Source organism: Sycon ciliatum, chromosome 8, assembly GCF_964019385.1.
Source record: "Sycon ciliatum chromosome 8, ocSycCili1.1, whole genome shotgun sequence".
NCBI lineage: Eukaryota > Metazoa > Porifera > Calcarea > Leucosolenida > Sycettidae > Sycon > Sycon ciliatum.
In genome coordinates, this window is record NC_088650.1 from 28,593,415 (window position 1) to 28,608,500 (window position 15,086).

The 15,086-nt window shown below is 47.6% G+C and overlaps 1 protein-coding gene across 3 annotated transcripts in view; it reads right to left on the reverse strand.

Annotated features, from left to right (window-relative positions):
- Positions 1 to 293: 293 nt before the first annotated feature.
- LOC135822605 (ciliogenesis-associated TTC17-interacting protein-like) overlaps positions 294 to 15,086 on the reverse strand; it is a 28,576-nt gene continuing 13,783 nt past the window's right edge. Inside the window, exons 1-3 of one of the 3 annotated variants that reach the window (XM_065335420.1) lie at positions 5,778 to 6,203; positions 1,709 to 1,966; positions 294 to 1,044 (exon numbers count right to left, since the gene is read on the reverse strand). In XM_065335420.1, the coding sequence (XP_065191492.1) occupies positions 835 to 1,044; positions 1,709 to 1,936 (438 nt within the window). In that variant the 5' untranslated portion in view covers positions 1,937 to 1,966; positions 5,778 to 6,203 and the 3' untranslated portion in view covers positions 294 to 834. Of the gene's footprint in view, positions 1,045 to 1,708; positions 1,967 to 5,771; positions 6,204 to 15,086 lie in introns of those variants that run through there. The other 2 variants (XM_065335419.1, XM_065335421.1) reach the window with 2 other exon arrangements.

Genomic DNA, 15,086 nt, shown 5'->3' on the forward strand with positions numbered 1-15,086 from the left:
GCAGGCACGTAGCACCGCCGGTGGTCCGGCAGGAGGAGGGGGGGGGGGGGGTCTCCCCGGGAAATTTTTGAAATTAGGGTGCAAAATCCTGCATTCTGGGCACTTTCTTCGTGGTCGGACGAAAACGTGGCCCGGCCAAAGCCGGACCAGCCGGACCGGCTGCTACGCCCCTGCATTGTGACACCACCAATGCTTCACAGGGCAAACGGAACACGTGAATAAAGTGTACATGTACAAGAAAACTCAGATAAATACCGACGTCACCCAGCACAAGCCCCTCTCGGCAAGAATAATCAGCTTTTAAAACTTTTTGAACCCGCAAACATGACTCAAATATTTACTGGAAATTCTCTCAGCCTCAACCTGTTCACAGGCACTTTGCACCAAATGTGATCGCCCATTCGTGAAAAAATACACAAACAGTACTTCATATTATTGAACTCAAGAGGAAGCCGGCATAGCGGCGTGCTGCTACGGCAGCATCTTGGACTATCAAACACACAAAAATAACCTCGGTCCAGAGTGCTGTCGTGTGCTATGCTAACGGGCTATGCGCCGGGAAAGCCAAAGCAGCACTCTCCACAAATTATGCATAATCATTAACGTTACGGCTATCTGCAACATATGTACAGCGCTGTACAAGGCCGCAACTTAGTGCTGCCGTGTGTGAGAAGTAGTATGCCATGGCAACTTATTGTTTGAGGGTGACAGCTATATGTAGGTGCGGGTACCTCTGTGAGTTAGACCAGGCCACACCCGCGTGACTGTCCAGTAACAATGGGCAGACTTGCCGTAGTGAATCATGAATCATGAACTGATCCGATGGCGTTCTGGCTAGCTAGACTGATCAGGCACCGGCACCGCCTCACCTCCATCCTGTGCCGGTGCATGCGGCTGTTTGGAGAACGTGGCGAAGTAGTCCCTGGCAAACGCAAAGACATCGCTGGGTTTCTGCTGCAAGACGAGCAGCATGAAGTCTTTCAGCATGGCGTCCAGCTCTGGATGATCCTTGTAGTATTCGGCGAGATCGCCGTGGACCAGAGTCTGCAGGAGGCAGCAACAGAGCAATGGTAGCAGTGTCTTACCGCATTTTCTGGAGTACAAGCCGCGCCCAGATGTTTTGTCACGAAACACAGACATCTTCCTCATTTCCTACCGCTAACTGGACCATCTTAGTAAAAGCCGTACAGACATTTTTCGGGATTGGTGTTTAATTAAATTGCGGCTTATACTCCGGAAAATACGGTAGTTCAGGCAACCCATTGAGCACAGAAGCTCAGCTTTCTTGGTCGTCACAGAGAGCGTATTGGTTCGGGGCCTAGTGATGGCAGTTAAATTACCTTCAGACGTTTCCTTTTTCAATTCCATGCAAAAATACACAGGAAGCTACGTTGAAAAATTAGACCACATTAAGGCATGTGAGTATCACAACATGTAGCGCTGCAATTTTGTTTAGGTATACTGCAATTCATGCCCTGCCCCGGAAAGTGATGGCGCGCAGTTATGTGCACGTAATGCCCACACTCTCGGCGGAATTACATCAATTCACTGGTCGAGTCTGCTTGAAAGAAAATGCGTGGCGACCTGTGTTTGCTTCACCGTTGCTTTTAAGCCGGACCTTCACGTGTCGCCGGGTCGTTTTGCCGAGCTAAGGAGCACAGAGAGCAAGGAACCATGATGCAACAGCCACTGAAGAACTGGTGCTTACATAGAGCTCGGTTTGACGCGACTGCATCTCAAGGTCGTGGCTAGGAGGAAGGTAGGAATGGCCGCCATCACCATCTGCACCGGATCCAGTATTGCCTTCTTCCGTCTGTGCGAAGCTTGCATAGGAGTTGACGGTCCAGATTGGGTGGGGCAGCTCGACATGCGTGCCAGAACGGCGGCTCTCACGTGGAATGGATGCTTCGGCAGCGTCCTCTTGAGGAGCAGCCATAGCTAGAATGCTTTGTCTTCGTCAGTCGACCTGCACACGCACGCACATGTACCATACACACACACACACACACACACACACACACACACACACACACGCACACACACACACACACACACACACACACACACACACATGACACAACAGTGAGGTGCATTGTGAATTGCCAGAATCGTCACAATTATTACCAATGGCACTGTGACCCCAAATATCATACGTAGTACAAGCAGGTATTCGGATTAGCGGCCAAAAGACCAGAGTAGGATTGATTCTTCACATTCATGTAGATAGTCGCATGGGTGAGTGTATCTATCTGCGCAGTAGAATGTTTCCACCATGTATCCCAAGTCATGTGCATGTATTAAGCAGGTACGCCCTGTTCAAGAGACCATCTGACATTAACAAACACCTGACCCGCTATACAAGATCGCTACTTTTTGGGAAAAAAATAACATTACATTGTCGAATCTGGAATGCCGGTCATTCAGCCGGTTTCCAAAACCACCTGCTTCCACCCAACCCCAAGGCCCCTGCATGGCCCCGCACCTCTGTGGAATACCTTCCAACGCCCGTGCCTACTGAACTAACAGTTACCGCCACGGGCTGGTCCCGTGGGTAGGCGCTGTCACGCTAAACCGTGACCAGATTTCAACTATGAAGGATCATTATGAGCTGTACACAACCAGTGGAGGTTGGTAAGCACTTCGCCGGTGTGAAGTTGGAACGAACTGTAACCGCGTTTCGTCATGGCTGAATTTCACGTATAACGTTTTTGCACAGGAAATGATTAGTTTTACTATCTCACCTCTCACGAGCTTAGAAGGTTCCACAAACTTGGCCATTTCAAGAATAGTTTGACACACTCAGATGGTGAGCCAAGGAAATTCAAACAAGGAAAACGGTGGGGCACAAGTTATGCGTCAGAGTCCACGTTAGACTGAGTGCACGTCTGGCTGTTCAAAACCTGGTTTAGTTGGTGGACTCTCTAAGCGCCCTCTTCCATAAAATTCAACATACCGTAAAGTCTTGTATAAAAGCCGCCCTCGAATAGAAGCCGCAATTTTGGGCCCATTAAATCACACATAAGCCTGGTTTTAGTGCTGACATACATAGAAATACATGTCTTGTATAGAAGCCTGTCTCATATAGAAGCCTGCAAAATTTCACCAAGAAAGTCATAGAAGCCGCGGCTTTTATACAAGACTTTACGGTACACACATGACTGTATATGTTGTTGGTTGGCAGCATGTAACAAGGTGGAGGACACCGTGTTCGGAAGAAGTGACCTTTCTGTGACAACCATCCTAATACCATGACTATACATGTGTCTTAGGCAGGGAAGATGAACAATACCCAGCAGGCAGGGGAGGTGGAACTGGTGCAGTAGGTGCGGCTTTGGCCGCACCAATAATTTCATGTAATCTACTTGGAGATAACAATTTAAATAATGACTGTTATGAATAAATAATCTATACAAAAGAGAAAGGATCAAGGAACTACAAGTTACGTTATACTGTCCACTAACACCACCAGTTACTAAACAATCAGCTCATGCGATAACATTGCACGGCACTGACCGACGGTACTGACGTTCTACAACTAACTGGCTAACAGCTCTAGCACATCTTGGATGCGCACTCCAACAGCCTTCCAACTTGGAAGGTTCTAAGTTATAGAAATAACATAAAGAGGGGAAGGTGAGCGCAACCAAGATAAGCACGAGCTGAAACCTTTGAATCCTTATGTTATTTCTATAACTTAGAACCTTCCAAGTTGGAAGGCTGTTGGAGTGCGCATCCAAGACGTGCTAGAGCTGTTAGCCAGTTAGTTATAGAACGTCAGTACCGTCGGTCAGTGCCGTGCAATGTTATCGCATGACTTGATTGTTTAGTAACTGGTGGTGTTAGTGGACAGCATAGCGTAACTTGTAGTTCGTTGGTCCTTTTTCTTTTGTATAAATTAACCCTTGGCTCTCCATCCAAGTCAAATGAAATCATCTGCGCAATTATACTTCAAACACACAAGGCAAGGTAGGTAGTAGTATAAAGAAAACGTTCTTAGAAACCTTTATACCTACCTACCTTGCCTTGTTGTTTCAAGTATGAGTGCGCAGATTTTTTCCCGTAGCTATGCAAAAGACGTTACTTCAGTAACGTCCGGCGCTAGCCAGGGTCCACACAGCTTCAATTCCGTATTTGTTTGTTTGTGCCTAACAACGTCGGCATGCCTGGCGCTATCCCGTACATGTCTCGTACCTGGAAAGAGAGCTGGCCACCTTATTCAAATACTAGTTGGGCTTTCATATGCAAAATCATAACGTGAAGCAACTTGGAAGAATGTGTACGTATTTGAAGTGCATCGGGCGAATGCATGTAGGGCGATAGCAAGAGTGCATAAACAAGAGTATGCAATTGTGGTTATGGGTCAGTGTGCGGCGGGCTGCCTTATTACGTAATTTGCCTTCATCACGCTCTGAAAGCATCATTCCAACTCAAAATTTCTCGTACGAGCCCATCCGTTTTTGCTCGATTCGTTCCAGTACCAACGCGATCTCTAAATTTTGGCGCATGAACTGCAGTTCGGTACGAAAGTTCATTTCAAACCAGAGAAAAAGTGCGGTGTTTGATTTTCCGCAGTGCGCGGACTGCAGCTGAATGATGTAATGAAGGCAGCGTGCCGCGCATCTGGCCCATACAGCATGCATACTGGGCCATAGAAAAGAGATCACAGTTGCATACTCTTGTTTATGGACTCTTGGCGATAGGTAGGGCTCGAATCCCATGTTATGTCTTTTTTTTAAAGATAGGAGAAATGAAAAAAAAACATCGCTATGTTTTTTTTGGTTAGGTCATCAAGGTTGTAGATGGTGTTGTATTATCGCATTATCGCTCGAATGTTTTTGGGTGTGCTGCTAATGGGCCGGGAATGTCTCAGAGCAGAAGGCGCTGCAGGAGTGCCTAGATAGGGAGTAGAAGATGCCGCCTCGAGAGTCGCCGACAAGAAACAATGGAGCAAGTATCCCTTCGTTTGAGACTCGCCGACTTCATGAAAAGATGCGTCGACAGCAAGAGACTGCTGAACAGGCATCCAGTCGGCAGGAGAAAAGACGTGATCATGCCCAAACTTGTTCGGTGCGCCGTGACTGCAGTCCGAAGGCATGGGGCCGTCGCATTATCGTTCGAATGTTTTTGGGCGTGCTGCTAATGGGCAGGGAATGTAAGGATCGGGTAGATTGCAGTGTTTTAATAGGTGCCTTTGTTGTATAAATAGAATGCCGAGATCATTAAGAGAGGACTATGAGGAAGAGCAAAATAACAGCTAGGGTGAGAGTGTTGAAGCTCTGAGTAGACGGCGTCGGCAGGAGTGCCTACACAGAGAGTAAAAGATGGGAGAAGAGAGGTCCCGCCTCCTCGAGAGTCGCCGTATTCAAACTGATCGGCTACATCATTGTATTGCAAAAACGTTTCCATCAGATCGAATAACATTCATGATGAGCTAGGGAAACAAGCATAGCGTAGGGCCCTGAGCTTTCAAGCTCTCTCGTTCATAGCATTATCGATAATTTTATCTTGGGATTTTTGAAGAAATAGAAAGTACTTCTTCAAGTAGTCTATTTGGGCCCTACTTCCCTAAAATGTTCCCAGGGGACGACCCATGGACTCGCCACCCATACATGGCCGCACAGATCGAATAACATTCACGATGAGCTAGACAAACAAGCATAGCGTAGGGCCCTGAGCTTTCAAGCTCTCTTGTTCATAGCATTATCAATAATTCTATCTTGGGATTCCGACGCCCATGATACTAGGACCGAACGCTAATCGCTACGACGTACCTGCACCAATTCCCAATACCGGGTCCAGCAACACCAGCCTGTTGAATGCTCAGCAGATGGACAACAACGTGAACAAGAGCTAGCCACGCGTGTGTGTGACTGTGAGAATGGCTATGATGGTCACGGGTGTGTCCGAGTCAACACTGTAGTACGGGCTTGTACCTAATGGCACTGCAACACAATCTCCAGCTCAAGAACAACGCCAAAGCGAAGGGCACTGGTTCACGCTGCCGCACTCACGCAGCGGCAGGTTGTGGAGCCAAGGACAAGGTGCGTTATGGCACACACGTGAACAGCTAAGTGCCAGAGTTAGATCCACCGAGATCCCCAACTGGAGCAGAGATGCAGTGCCAAAGAAAAACAAGTCAATCTTCATCAGTTTGAGGGAATGAAACGGAAAATGTTCGATCTTCTTGTGACATTTTATTTTCTGTACTGATACAAATCGGTGGCGGACGACGCGCGTGCATGCAGTCAGTCTGAAGTTTTCTCCTTTTGCCGCGTCTTCTGCAAAATTTAATAATAACTGTCTGTTACTCTGTATCCATGGTACCCGCAGTCCGCGAAGTAATTACTATTAAAGGCTATCATTTTTTATATCGATGTTTCGCGTCAGTTCAACTAAGTTACTTCCAGAATCATATGCGAGAGGTGGAAAAAAATAAAAAGTGGCAAAATAATAAAAAAGGCTCATCATCAGAGGTGTATGCACTGTACATAGCACAATAGCTCGTGCATGGTGTACATTCGAAAGAAAAATCGTACATCGAAGCACAACATCTGGGTTATCAGCATGAGTAAATATTCACTTTGGACAGAGGAGGCAACCATTGGTCATGGTGCCTATGCTTCGTTGGACTATTGTACTCAGACTTCAGCAGCGATGCAAAGACCTCCGGAACGACGCATCCTCTCAGCTTGAGGCTGTCTGGTGTTAGCTCATAGAATATTGCTCCCAGGGCCAGATGCCGAACAAACGATTAACCAACGCTGGCCTCGAGGCCATTTCTGAATCCCAGTTTCGCTGTATGCAACCAGTCCACACTGATGACTCGCACGATCGTACACTCACTGTGCATGTAAGATTTTTTTATTTTTTTTTCGAAAAAAATCAAAACGTATGCGTGCGGACGACGCGAAACATAGCTATAAAAAATGATGGCCTAATACTAGTCAATACAGTCATTATATTTACGGACGAGGCTCTGATGCCATACGTAGTGTACCGGTTTGCAGCTTGGTTTCACCGTGTAGATTTACATCAAGACAAGAGAGGCGACGGGCAAGCTTTCACAAGTTTCAGCAGCAGCGCTTCAACTAGTAACTTACTTCAAGGCCCACAAGGGTCGTTATTATCCACAAAATTAATGTAACCTGGTCGTTGTTGTCAGTTGGAACGCGTAGTCCGACGCACTGACTGCCGTCATGGCGTGCAAAGAGACCACGAATGGTAGTACTAGTAGTTATGTAGCGAGGTTTGCCCGGCAGAGCGACGATCATGCCAGTGCTAGTGATGCCACTGAAAGCAGAGCGAGCGATTCCGCCCGCACAGAAGCAAATCCCGGCTGTGCTGCCCGCGCGGGCGAGGCAATGGTTATACCGGAGGCAGTGCGTAGACTGAAGGATTTGCTTGTGGAGGAGTATGTCGGCGCCACCGTGGACATGGGAGAAGGAATGGTAGATGAGGAGCTGAGCGAGCCAAGCGTTTCAGACGTGCATGTGCATCTAATCATTTTGTCTAGACCTGAGCTTCAAGAGGAGTTCCGCAACCCGAGTTTTGATTCAACAGGCGACATGTGGCGAGTGGAGCACGTTTTCACTAGGGCAGCTGATAGTTTAGCGAACATCTCAATTGAAAGTCTCTTCAAGCTGGATGATCAGCAGATGCTGGAGTTTTCTAGCGGTCAACGCACATATCGCATCATGGCTGTTGCCAGCGCAGGATGCGGTAAAACGTTCATCTTCACCAGAGTGGCTCCATTGAAATGGGCCAGAAATGAAATGTGGACGTCATTTGACCTGGTGGTTGCACGTAAGCTACGAAACAAGGAGGTCAGAGAGGCGACGAATATCTGTGCTCTGCTTGGCGTGGAAGAGCAAGGAGAGTTTACAAGCGAGGAGCGCAGGAGCATCGATGATTTTGTGCGCCGTCAAGCGCACCGGGTGTGCCTCGTGTTGGACGGCCTCGACGAGATCCGGTTAAGTGACTGCAGTGGTTTTGTTCGGGATATCATCAACGGATCCAAGGCAAAGGGACTGCGTCTGGTTGTGACATCGCGGCCGTGTGTTGAACTGCTGAGCCTGTGCGAAAGAAAACAGTTTGATCGGCGAGTGGAACTTGTCGGTTTCCGTCCAGAAGATGTGGAGGAGTACATTAGAAAGGTGCTGAGAAAACCCGAGGAGGCGTCTGCTCTGGTAGCGACAGTACGTGATGACCAGCATCTTGGCAGCATGATGGCAACACCTTTCCTGGCCATGCAAACGTGCAAGATGTTCCACTGCCGCAATCGCGTACTACCCCGCTGCCTGTCAGATATCTTCGACATGATGATCATCCAAGTAGCGGAGCGTCAATCCGGCGAGCCGTACAATAATTGGAGAGCAATTCCGACTGAAGTCCAAGCCCTTATCCTTGGCCTTGGCAGATTTGCATTCAACATGCTGAACAGGAAACAGCTGGTATTCACCGATGGTGATCTGCAGACATACTCTATCTCCAGAGAGGCAAAATCACTGGGCCTGCTCGTGCTAGCTGATAATACAAGCAAGGATACCGACAGGTTGTGGATGTTCAGTCATCTGACCCTGCAAGAGTCCCTGGCTGCACGCTATGTGGCCGTGAAAAAGGCAACAACACTGACACATGTTGTACGCCTGGTGGAGTTGCTCGGTCCGCAAAGCTCTCACCTACGAACTTTCTGGATGCTGTTGGCGGCCCAGTTGGATACAGAGAAAGCCGACTGTTTGATCAACAGCCTTCTGACACGGACAGCATCTACCAAGGTAGAAACACAGTACTGGGAAGAGTCGGATGACGAGTGTGATGAAACGTTTGACACAGCATCACAAGTCTTCCCACTGGATATGGTCGAAACCCTATACGAATGTCTGGATGATCATGAGAGCCGCCGCCTTGCCGAAGAGTTGCTCAGTGAACAGATAGGTGGCCGCAGTGGTGCACGGTTGGTGGAGAGGCGATGTAAGAATGGCAGGAATGCTAGCACTAATGATTTCCTGAAGGAGCTTCTCCTCATCTGGGTAGATCGTTGCCCAGACGCAACTCGTGGTTCGTTGGCTGCTGCTCTGCGTTGCATGCGCCAAGATTCCCTTGCCCACGCTCTCACTACTAGTACGACTGGAGAACCAGTTCCAGAGAAGAGTTGCTTTCACAAGGAATTAACAGATGAACAGCAACGTACTAACTTGCATCTCGCTCTGCTCTGCTATGCAGAGTATAATCGTCACCATGGCGGAGTGCAGCATCCCATGTCCAGTATAGCTGAGGCATTTCAATGTATGACATTGCTGTTCTCCGATTACTACCCTCCTGCAGTCTTCCGTGCCTATGATGTTGCCATTGATGTCCACCATGCCTGCGTGTTCAGGGTAAACATTCGGATTTCGAACATAATCCTGTTACCAGCATCACTGCAGAAGTGCACCAATATCACAGACCTACACGTGTACCGATTCACTGGGCATTGGTGCCAGCTGATCTCCATTATCAAGTCTTCGTGTACTCACCTGAGAACTATCATTCTTCGGCTTTGCGGCCCAGGCAATAACAGCATGACTTCAGGCCCAGATGATTCTCAGCTATCGTGTAGTGAGCAGAATGCAGCAGCCGCAGAAGACAACCACACCGACTGCACCCGTGCACCGCTGCTCCTAGCCGAAGCTCTTTCCAATGTTCCTCGTCTTCAGAAAATCGTTATTATGTGTTGCGGAGGCATCAGTGGAGAGCATGTGGACATGATTTACAAGGCACTGGGTAATTCATCATGCCTAGAAGAATTAGAACTTTCGCAATCTGGCTTCCTTGAGCATGTCGGCATCCTGGCAGAAAACCTTCGTACAGCCTGGCCAATGATGACAGAGCTGGACATCAATAATTTGGGTGGGCAATTGCAGCAGGAGAAGTTATCCGACGACGATGTTGCTGCGTTTGTGCATTGTGTCAATGCACATCCCTTACTCCGGAGGCTTCAGTTATCGGCCAACATATCGGGACAGTCTCTTACAAGCGCCTGCCTCCGTCTCTTGACTAGGTCATCGTACAAGACTACGCTGGTGTTCCGAATCGGACTTATGGACTTGGAAAGGTATGTCGGGATGTTGAAACATGATTCCGGCGTTTTGGCTATCAACGGATGACCCGACCCAACATACACGGGGACGTAGCTCGCACATCTGTGGTGTGGTGACCATTTACAAGAGCACATATGTGGTGTGCTGTGACCATTTACTAGAGTACATCTGTGGTGTGGTGACCATTTACCAGAGTGCATCTGCTATGTGCTGTGACCATGTTACACCGCCACCTCATACATGTAGCTGCCATTTTGCTTATTGTGACTATACAGTACATGTGCCTATGACGACCATTTGCTGGTGTGCTGACCGGACTACGCTCACTATACGAGCTATGCGCCTGATACTCTCCTTCGTTCTAAATCTTCCATTTTCTCTACCGTGCGTTTTTCACCTCATGCTTATGCTTCCTTCCCGAATCTGGTGCGCCTGCCATGTGAAGATGCCGAGACCTCTGGTCGGTTGAGCATGGCACGCCCCACCAGCACCATCTCACCCCGTGCTAGCCCGATGTGCCTGCCGGCGAGTTGTGTATTTCGTAAAAAAAAAAACCGTATACCAGCGGGCCAAGTAATTAGTTTAAAGAATGCTCTACACCTGCTACCGCCTGACTACAACACAATCAGTCATCACACTGCCAACCTGATATCACAATCAGTCACAGCTACATGCGCATCTTTCTTTTCCCAGCATTCTCAGCTAGCCGTCGCATGATACTTGATCATCTTGCTTACTCCCCTCCTCTCCCCTTCAACTGCAGTTATCTTCTTGCTGCCGGCATGCCCCATTCACCTGCAGTTGTGCTGGATTCAATCTCAGGGTCTCAAAGCACACCAAGTCTTTCAGGACTGTTTAGACTGTGACGATTTGATGAAGTTTTCTGTTGTGTATGCAAGTTGGTCATAATATATCTACTACACCGTTTGCTACTGTATTGCGCATGCTCGCATATGATTGTTGTTGTTGCTTTTAAAATACCTGACCAAGAGTAATGTCTTCCAAATGCTAGTGTTTGTGTGTATCAGTGAGAATGCATGAATGTAATGGTATGTTAGTCCGCAAGGGGACATAACATTTTCTGTGTACAGTGAGTATCGTTTATAAAGTGACCGGGTGTAACGATATACCGGCTATAATGATCGAACCCGCCAAAATCAAAATCAAATCACAAAAAAATACAGCTAAAATATCACTATACACACTATTATCGGCTATACCGATATATCGCTTATTGTGATGAGCTTCAGAAAGCAAACCATATCAAATGCACAGGAAAATATCGTATATACTGATCAAGAGTGATGATCACAAAACAATTGTTCTTCAAATTTAGTTCATTTCTTCCAAAACTGATCCAGTGTTGCCTGGATGCATCTGGCAGCAGACGTGATTGAGAGAAAATTCTTCCCTGTATGCTGTAATAGGCCATTCACACGACGGGCAAACTTACTTTTATCGTACTGTTTCCAAGGATACTCGGATACGATAAACTTGGACACACGCGTGCAACTGATTTTTTTTATCTTGGCCGAGGCCCTTTTGCTCGCGATTATCTTTGCACGCCAGGAAAAGTGTCGGTTGTTGAAAGTGCGTACTGCAAATGCAGTGCTTGAACAAGGGAAAATTCAAAATTGAACATTTCCCGGCATTTTCAGGAGGTCACTATGGATACATTGACGGTTGCAAAGTTTGCCCAGCACCGTGTGAACTTTAAAAGGTGGCAGACTATCCAAAAATTCGCTGAAAAATCGAATTTGTAAATTCATATTGAGTGCTACGTCAGTTGAAAGAGCGTGAATAGCTGCAAATTCTCTGAAAATTGTGTCCCGATCTGACCGGCCGTTCAAGAGTTATGGCCGAAAATGTGCCCTTGCAAGGAAAGATTTTTTTGTTGCACGCTGTCATTTGTTGGCAGCACTGTATTTGAATGTGAGCAGACCGTGCGCAACTTGTCGTATCATGGAAACACGTGAAAGTGTGCAGAATTTTGCTCCAAGTCCAAAAAATCAGGTTTTTGAGCCACGTATTGGGCATGGGCTGCACGGCGGCGGGCGAAGCCCGCCGCCGTGCAGCAGGACTATTGCCAGCACCCTCGTGACGTTGCAGATATGTGGCTTGATTATTGTAGTTGACGTTGATTTAGTGACTTTGGCAAGTTTGAGTCGTGTCAAGAAGTCAGGTAGGATTCAGTACTAGGCAGTCGTGAAACGTGAGTGGAAGTCTTTGCCGGTTTCTGAGGGTATCCTGGATTTGGTGTGCAGCGCTGTGGAAATGGCTTGCTGTGGAGGTCCCAGCACTGGATGTTGTATCAAAGGTACGACCTCGTAGCACACCCTAAACCTAAAAAAATTCAAAAATTGACTTGGGTCTGTGGGAGTGTGTGAGAGAACGCCCACTCGTTCCGTTGTGACAGATTCCAGGGCCTCGTTGAGGGGCCTTACCCCATCACCCATGGCTGCTTCTGGACTTGTACTAGGTTTGAGTCCCGCGCACGAACAGAATGAGCACGAAAATGTGAAAAAATTGTAAATGCATTTGTTTGGCTCCTGGGTGGCTCGCACACCGTGGCACTATGCCGGAAATTTGAGTTTTTCCGGCCTGGAAAGCCTGTCAGTGAGGCGCAAGAACTTGTAAATCATGTCCTGAGGGCCAGCATAGTGGCAGGAGTGTGTGGTCAAAATTTCACTCAAATCCATTGAGAAACACCAAAGGTACGGTCAATTGAATGCCATATGAAATTTATGGGTAGGCTGCCCCCTTAAGACCCAAACCTGATTGTAAATCTTTTTGAAACAGACTATAGAGCAGACACTGCTACATTCATGTTAAAAGTACATGCAAGAGTTCATAACCCCCTGGGGGTTATGAACTCTTGGTACATGTACAGTCCCGCTCAATGAAATCCAGTCGCATCACTCAAGGTTTGCACCTTACACCATTTCTCAGCCCAGTGTTTGCAGGTCTAGGGCTGCGCAACGCCCGGCGTGTACTTGAGTGATCCGACTGGATTTCATTGAGCAGTACTGTACATGACGTTGGATACATGATAGAAACATTCTACTGTGTAAAAGGTGCATACACTCACCCATGCGACCATCTACGTGTATGTGAATAATCAATCCTATTCTGAGTCTGATCTTCTGGCTGCTATTCCCAGAACGACCAACTTTGTTCTATGTTATATGATGATGTGCAGTGCTCCTTGGCGGATAATGCTGGAAAAATTGGCAGATTCTGCTCGGAAAGCAGTGAAATTGGCAGAACCATACAAACTTTATGGCAGCCACTTCCTTGGCTTCTGCTCCATTTCTTCATGCACATACTGTACCAAACATGCATGAAACATACCAGAAAAATCATACCAAATTCTGTCAATTTTTCTGCCGCCATTACTAGTATCCGACAAGGGCTAGTGTCCAGTATTGCTGGGTGCTGAAGAAGTTGGGATATCAGCCTTGTAGCCTAGGCCGCCGGTCTTATGTTTCATGTACAAGCAACAGCCTATGTGAATGTGAGTCACTGTGCTGAGCATATAAATATATCGGTATGCTGTGCTTGGTGACTTTCTAGTCTGTTTGTTCTTCGGCATCCGACAGTCGTGTAATGCTTTCTGTGTGATTTTGGCATTCCGTGATGCACAGCACACTTGTGTCATGTAACTTGTGTGTGTGTGTCTGTTTTTGCGTGTGTGTGTGTGTGTGTGTGTTTTGTGTGTGTGTGTATGTGTGTGTGTGTGAGCGTGTGCGTGTGTGTGTGCGTGCGTGTGTGTGTGTGTGTGTGTGTGTGTGTGTGTGTGTGTGTGTGTACAGGTCGACTGACGGAGACAAAACATGCAAGTTATGGCTGCTCCTCAAGAGGATGCTGCTGAAGCATCCATTTCACAGGAAAGCTGCCCTTCTTGTGCGTATGTCAAGCTGCCCGAATCAATCTGGACTAGAACCTCATTATAGCATTGGCACCACTGCGTTCACACACTCGTTTGACATCCCCATACCCGGGGATGCTGCGGGGGGGGGGGGGGGGGGGGCTGTCGGGCCTCATGACGTCAGGGTATTGTCCACGAGACTCACAGTGTTCAAATCATTGTAGAATGGTTTGCCGCAGAAACTTGGAACCAGCTCAATCCAACTCAGCGCCCCAAAGCCTTTGTACTACAGTGAAATATTGTCAGTTGTTTGAGCAACCGCCCCGCAGTGCAACGAAAAAAGGAGTTAACAGACGAGAGGTCTTTATGACAAAGCCCCATTAGCTCTGCTTTGAAGTACGAATTTAGTACAGACGAAGTAAGCATGAGTTATCACACCTCGCTCAAGTGCGTGCAGCACACCCTGCACTGCCAACTGTCGTTTCCCTTGAGTGCATACATGGATGCACTCCCTTCTGCATCATGTGAGCGCACATCATCCCTATTGCGGTCGAGCATGTCAGTCTAGACAGAACTGGTGTGGTCTCTGTGTGGGGGTCAGATATCGAACGTGGGACACTAAAGGTCGGTCGCTGGTCGCGCAATGCAGGTGGTCGCTGTTTCCGGTCCAGTTTCTATGCGGACTTGCTGGTGCATGGGAAACTGCTCCTAATTCACAGCAGACGGTCTCTAATACCAGATGTCACTTAGCCACCCCCCCCCCCTCCCTTCCATCCTTCTGGTGCAGTTTGTTTTGATTTCCCCTCATATCCTCTCCATTTGCTTCTTTTCGTTCAGCAGCGCTGCGGCTCATTTTGGTAAATGTTTGCTGATTTGAAGTTTGGGTTCACCGGGTGTTTGTGGCCGTCATGAGTTTCCTTTGGGAACAGACAAGATAATTTACTTTTTCCTCTTTTTTTTGAACTTTTTTTAACCAACTTACAAACAATAATGTCACAGACCAAAACCTGTTCAATGTGTGGTGGAGTTGATAACCATGAAAAGGGGACGATGAGCCATACGATACGCATACTGTATACATGTACTAGTATTCACGTGCTATCGTATTTCAGCTAGAATCGTGCCCATGCATATTGGGC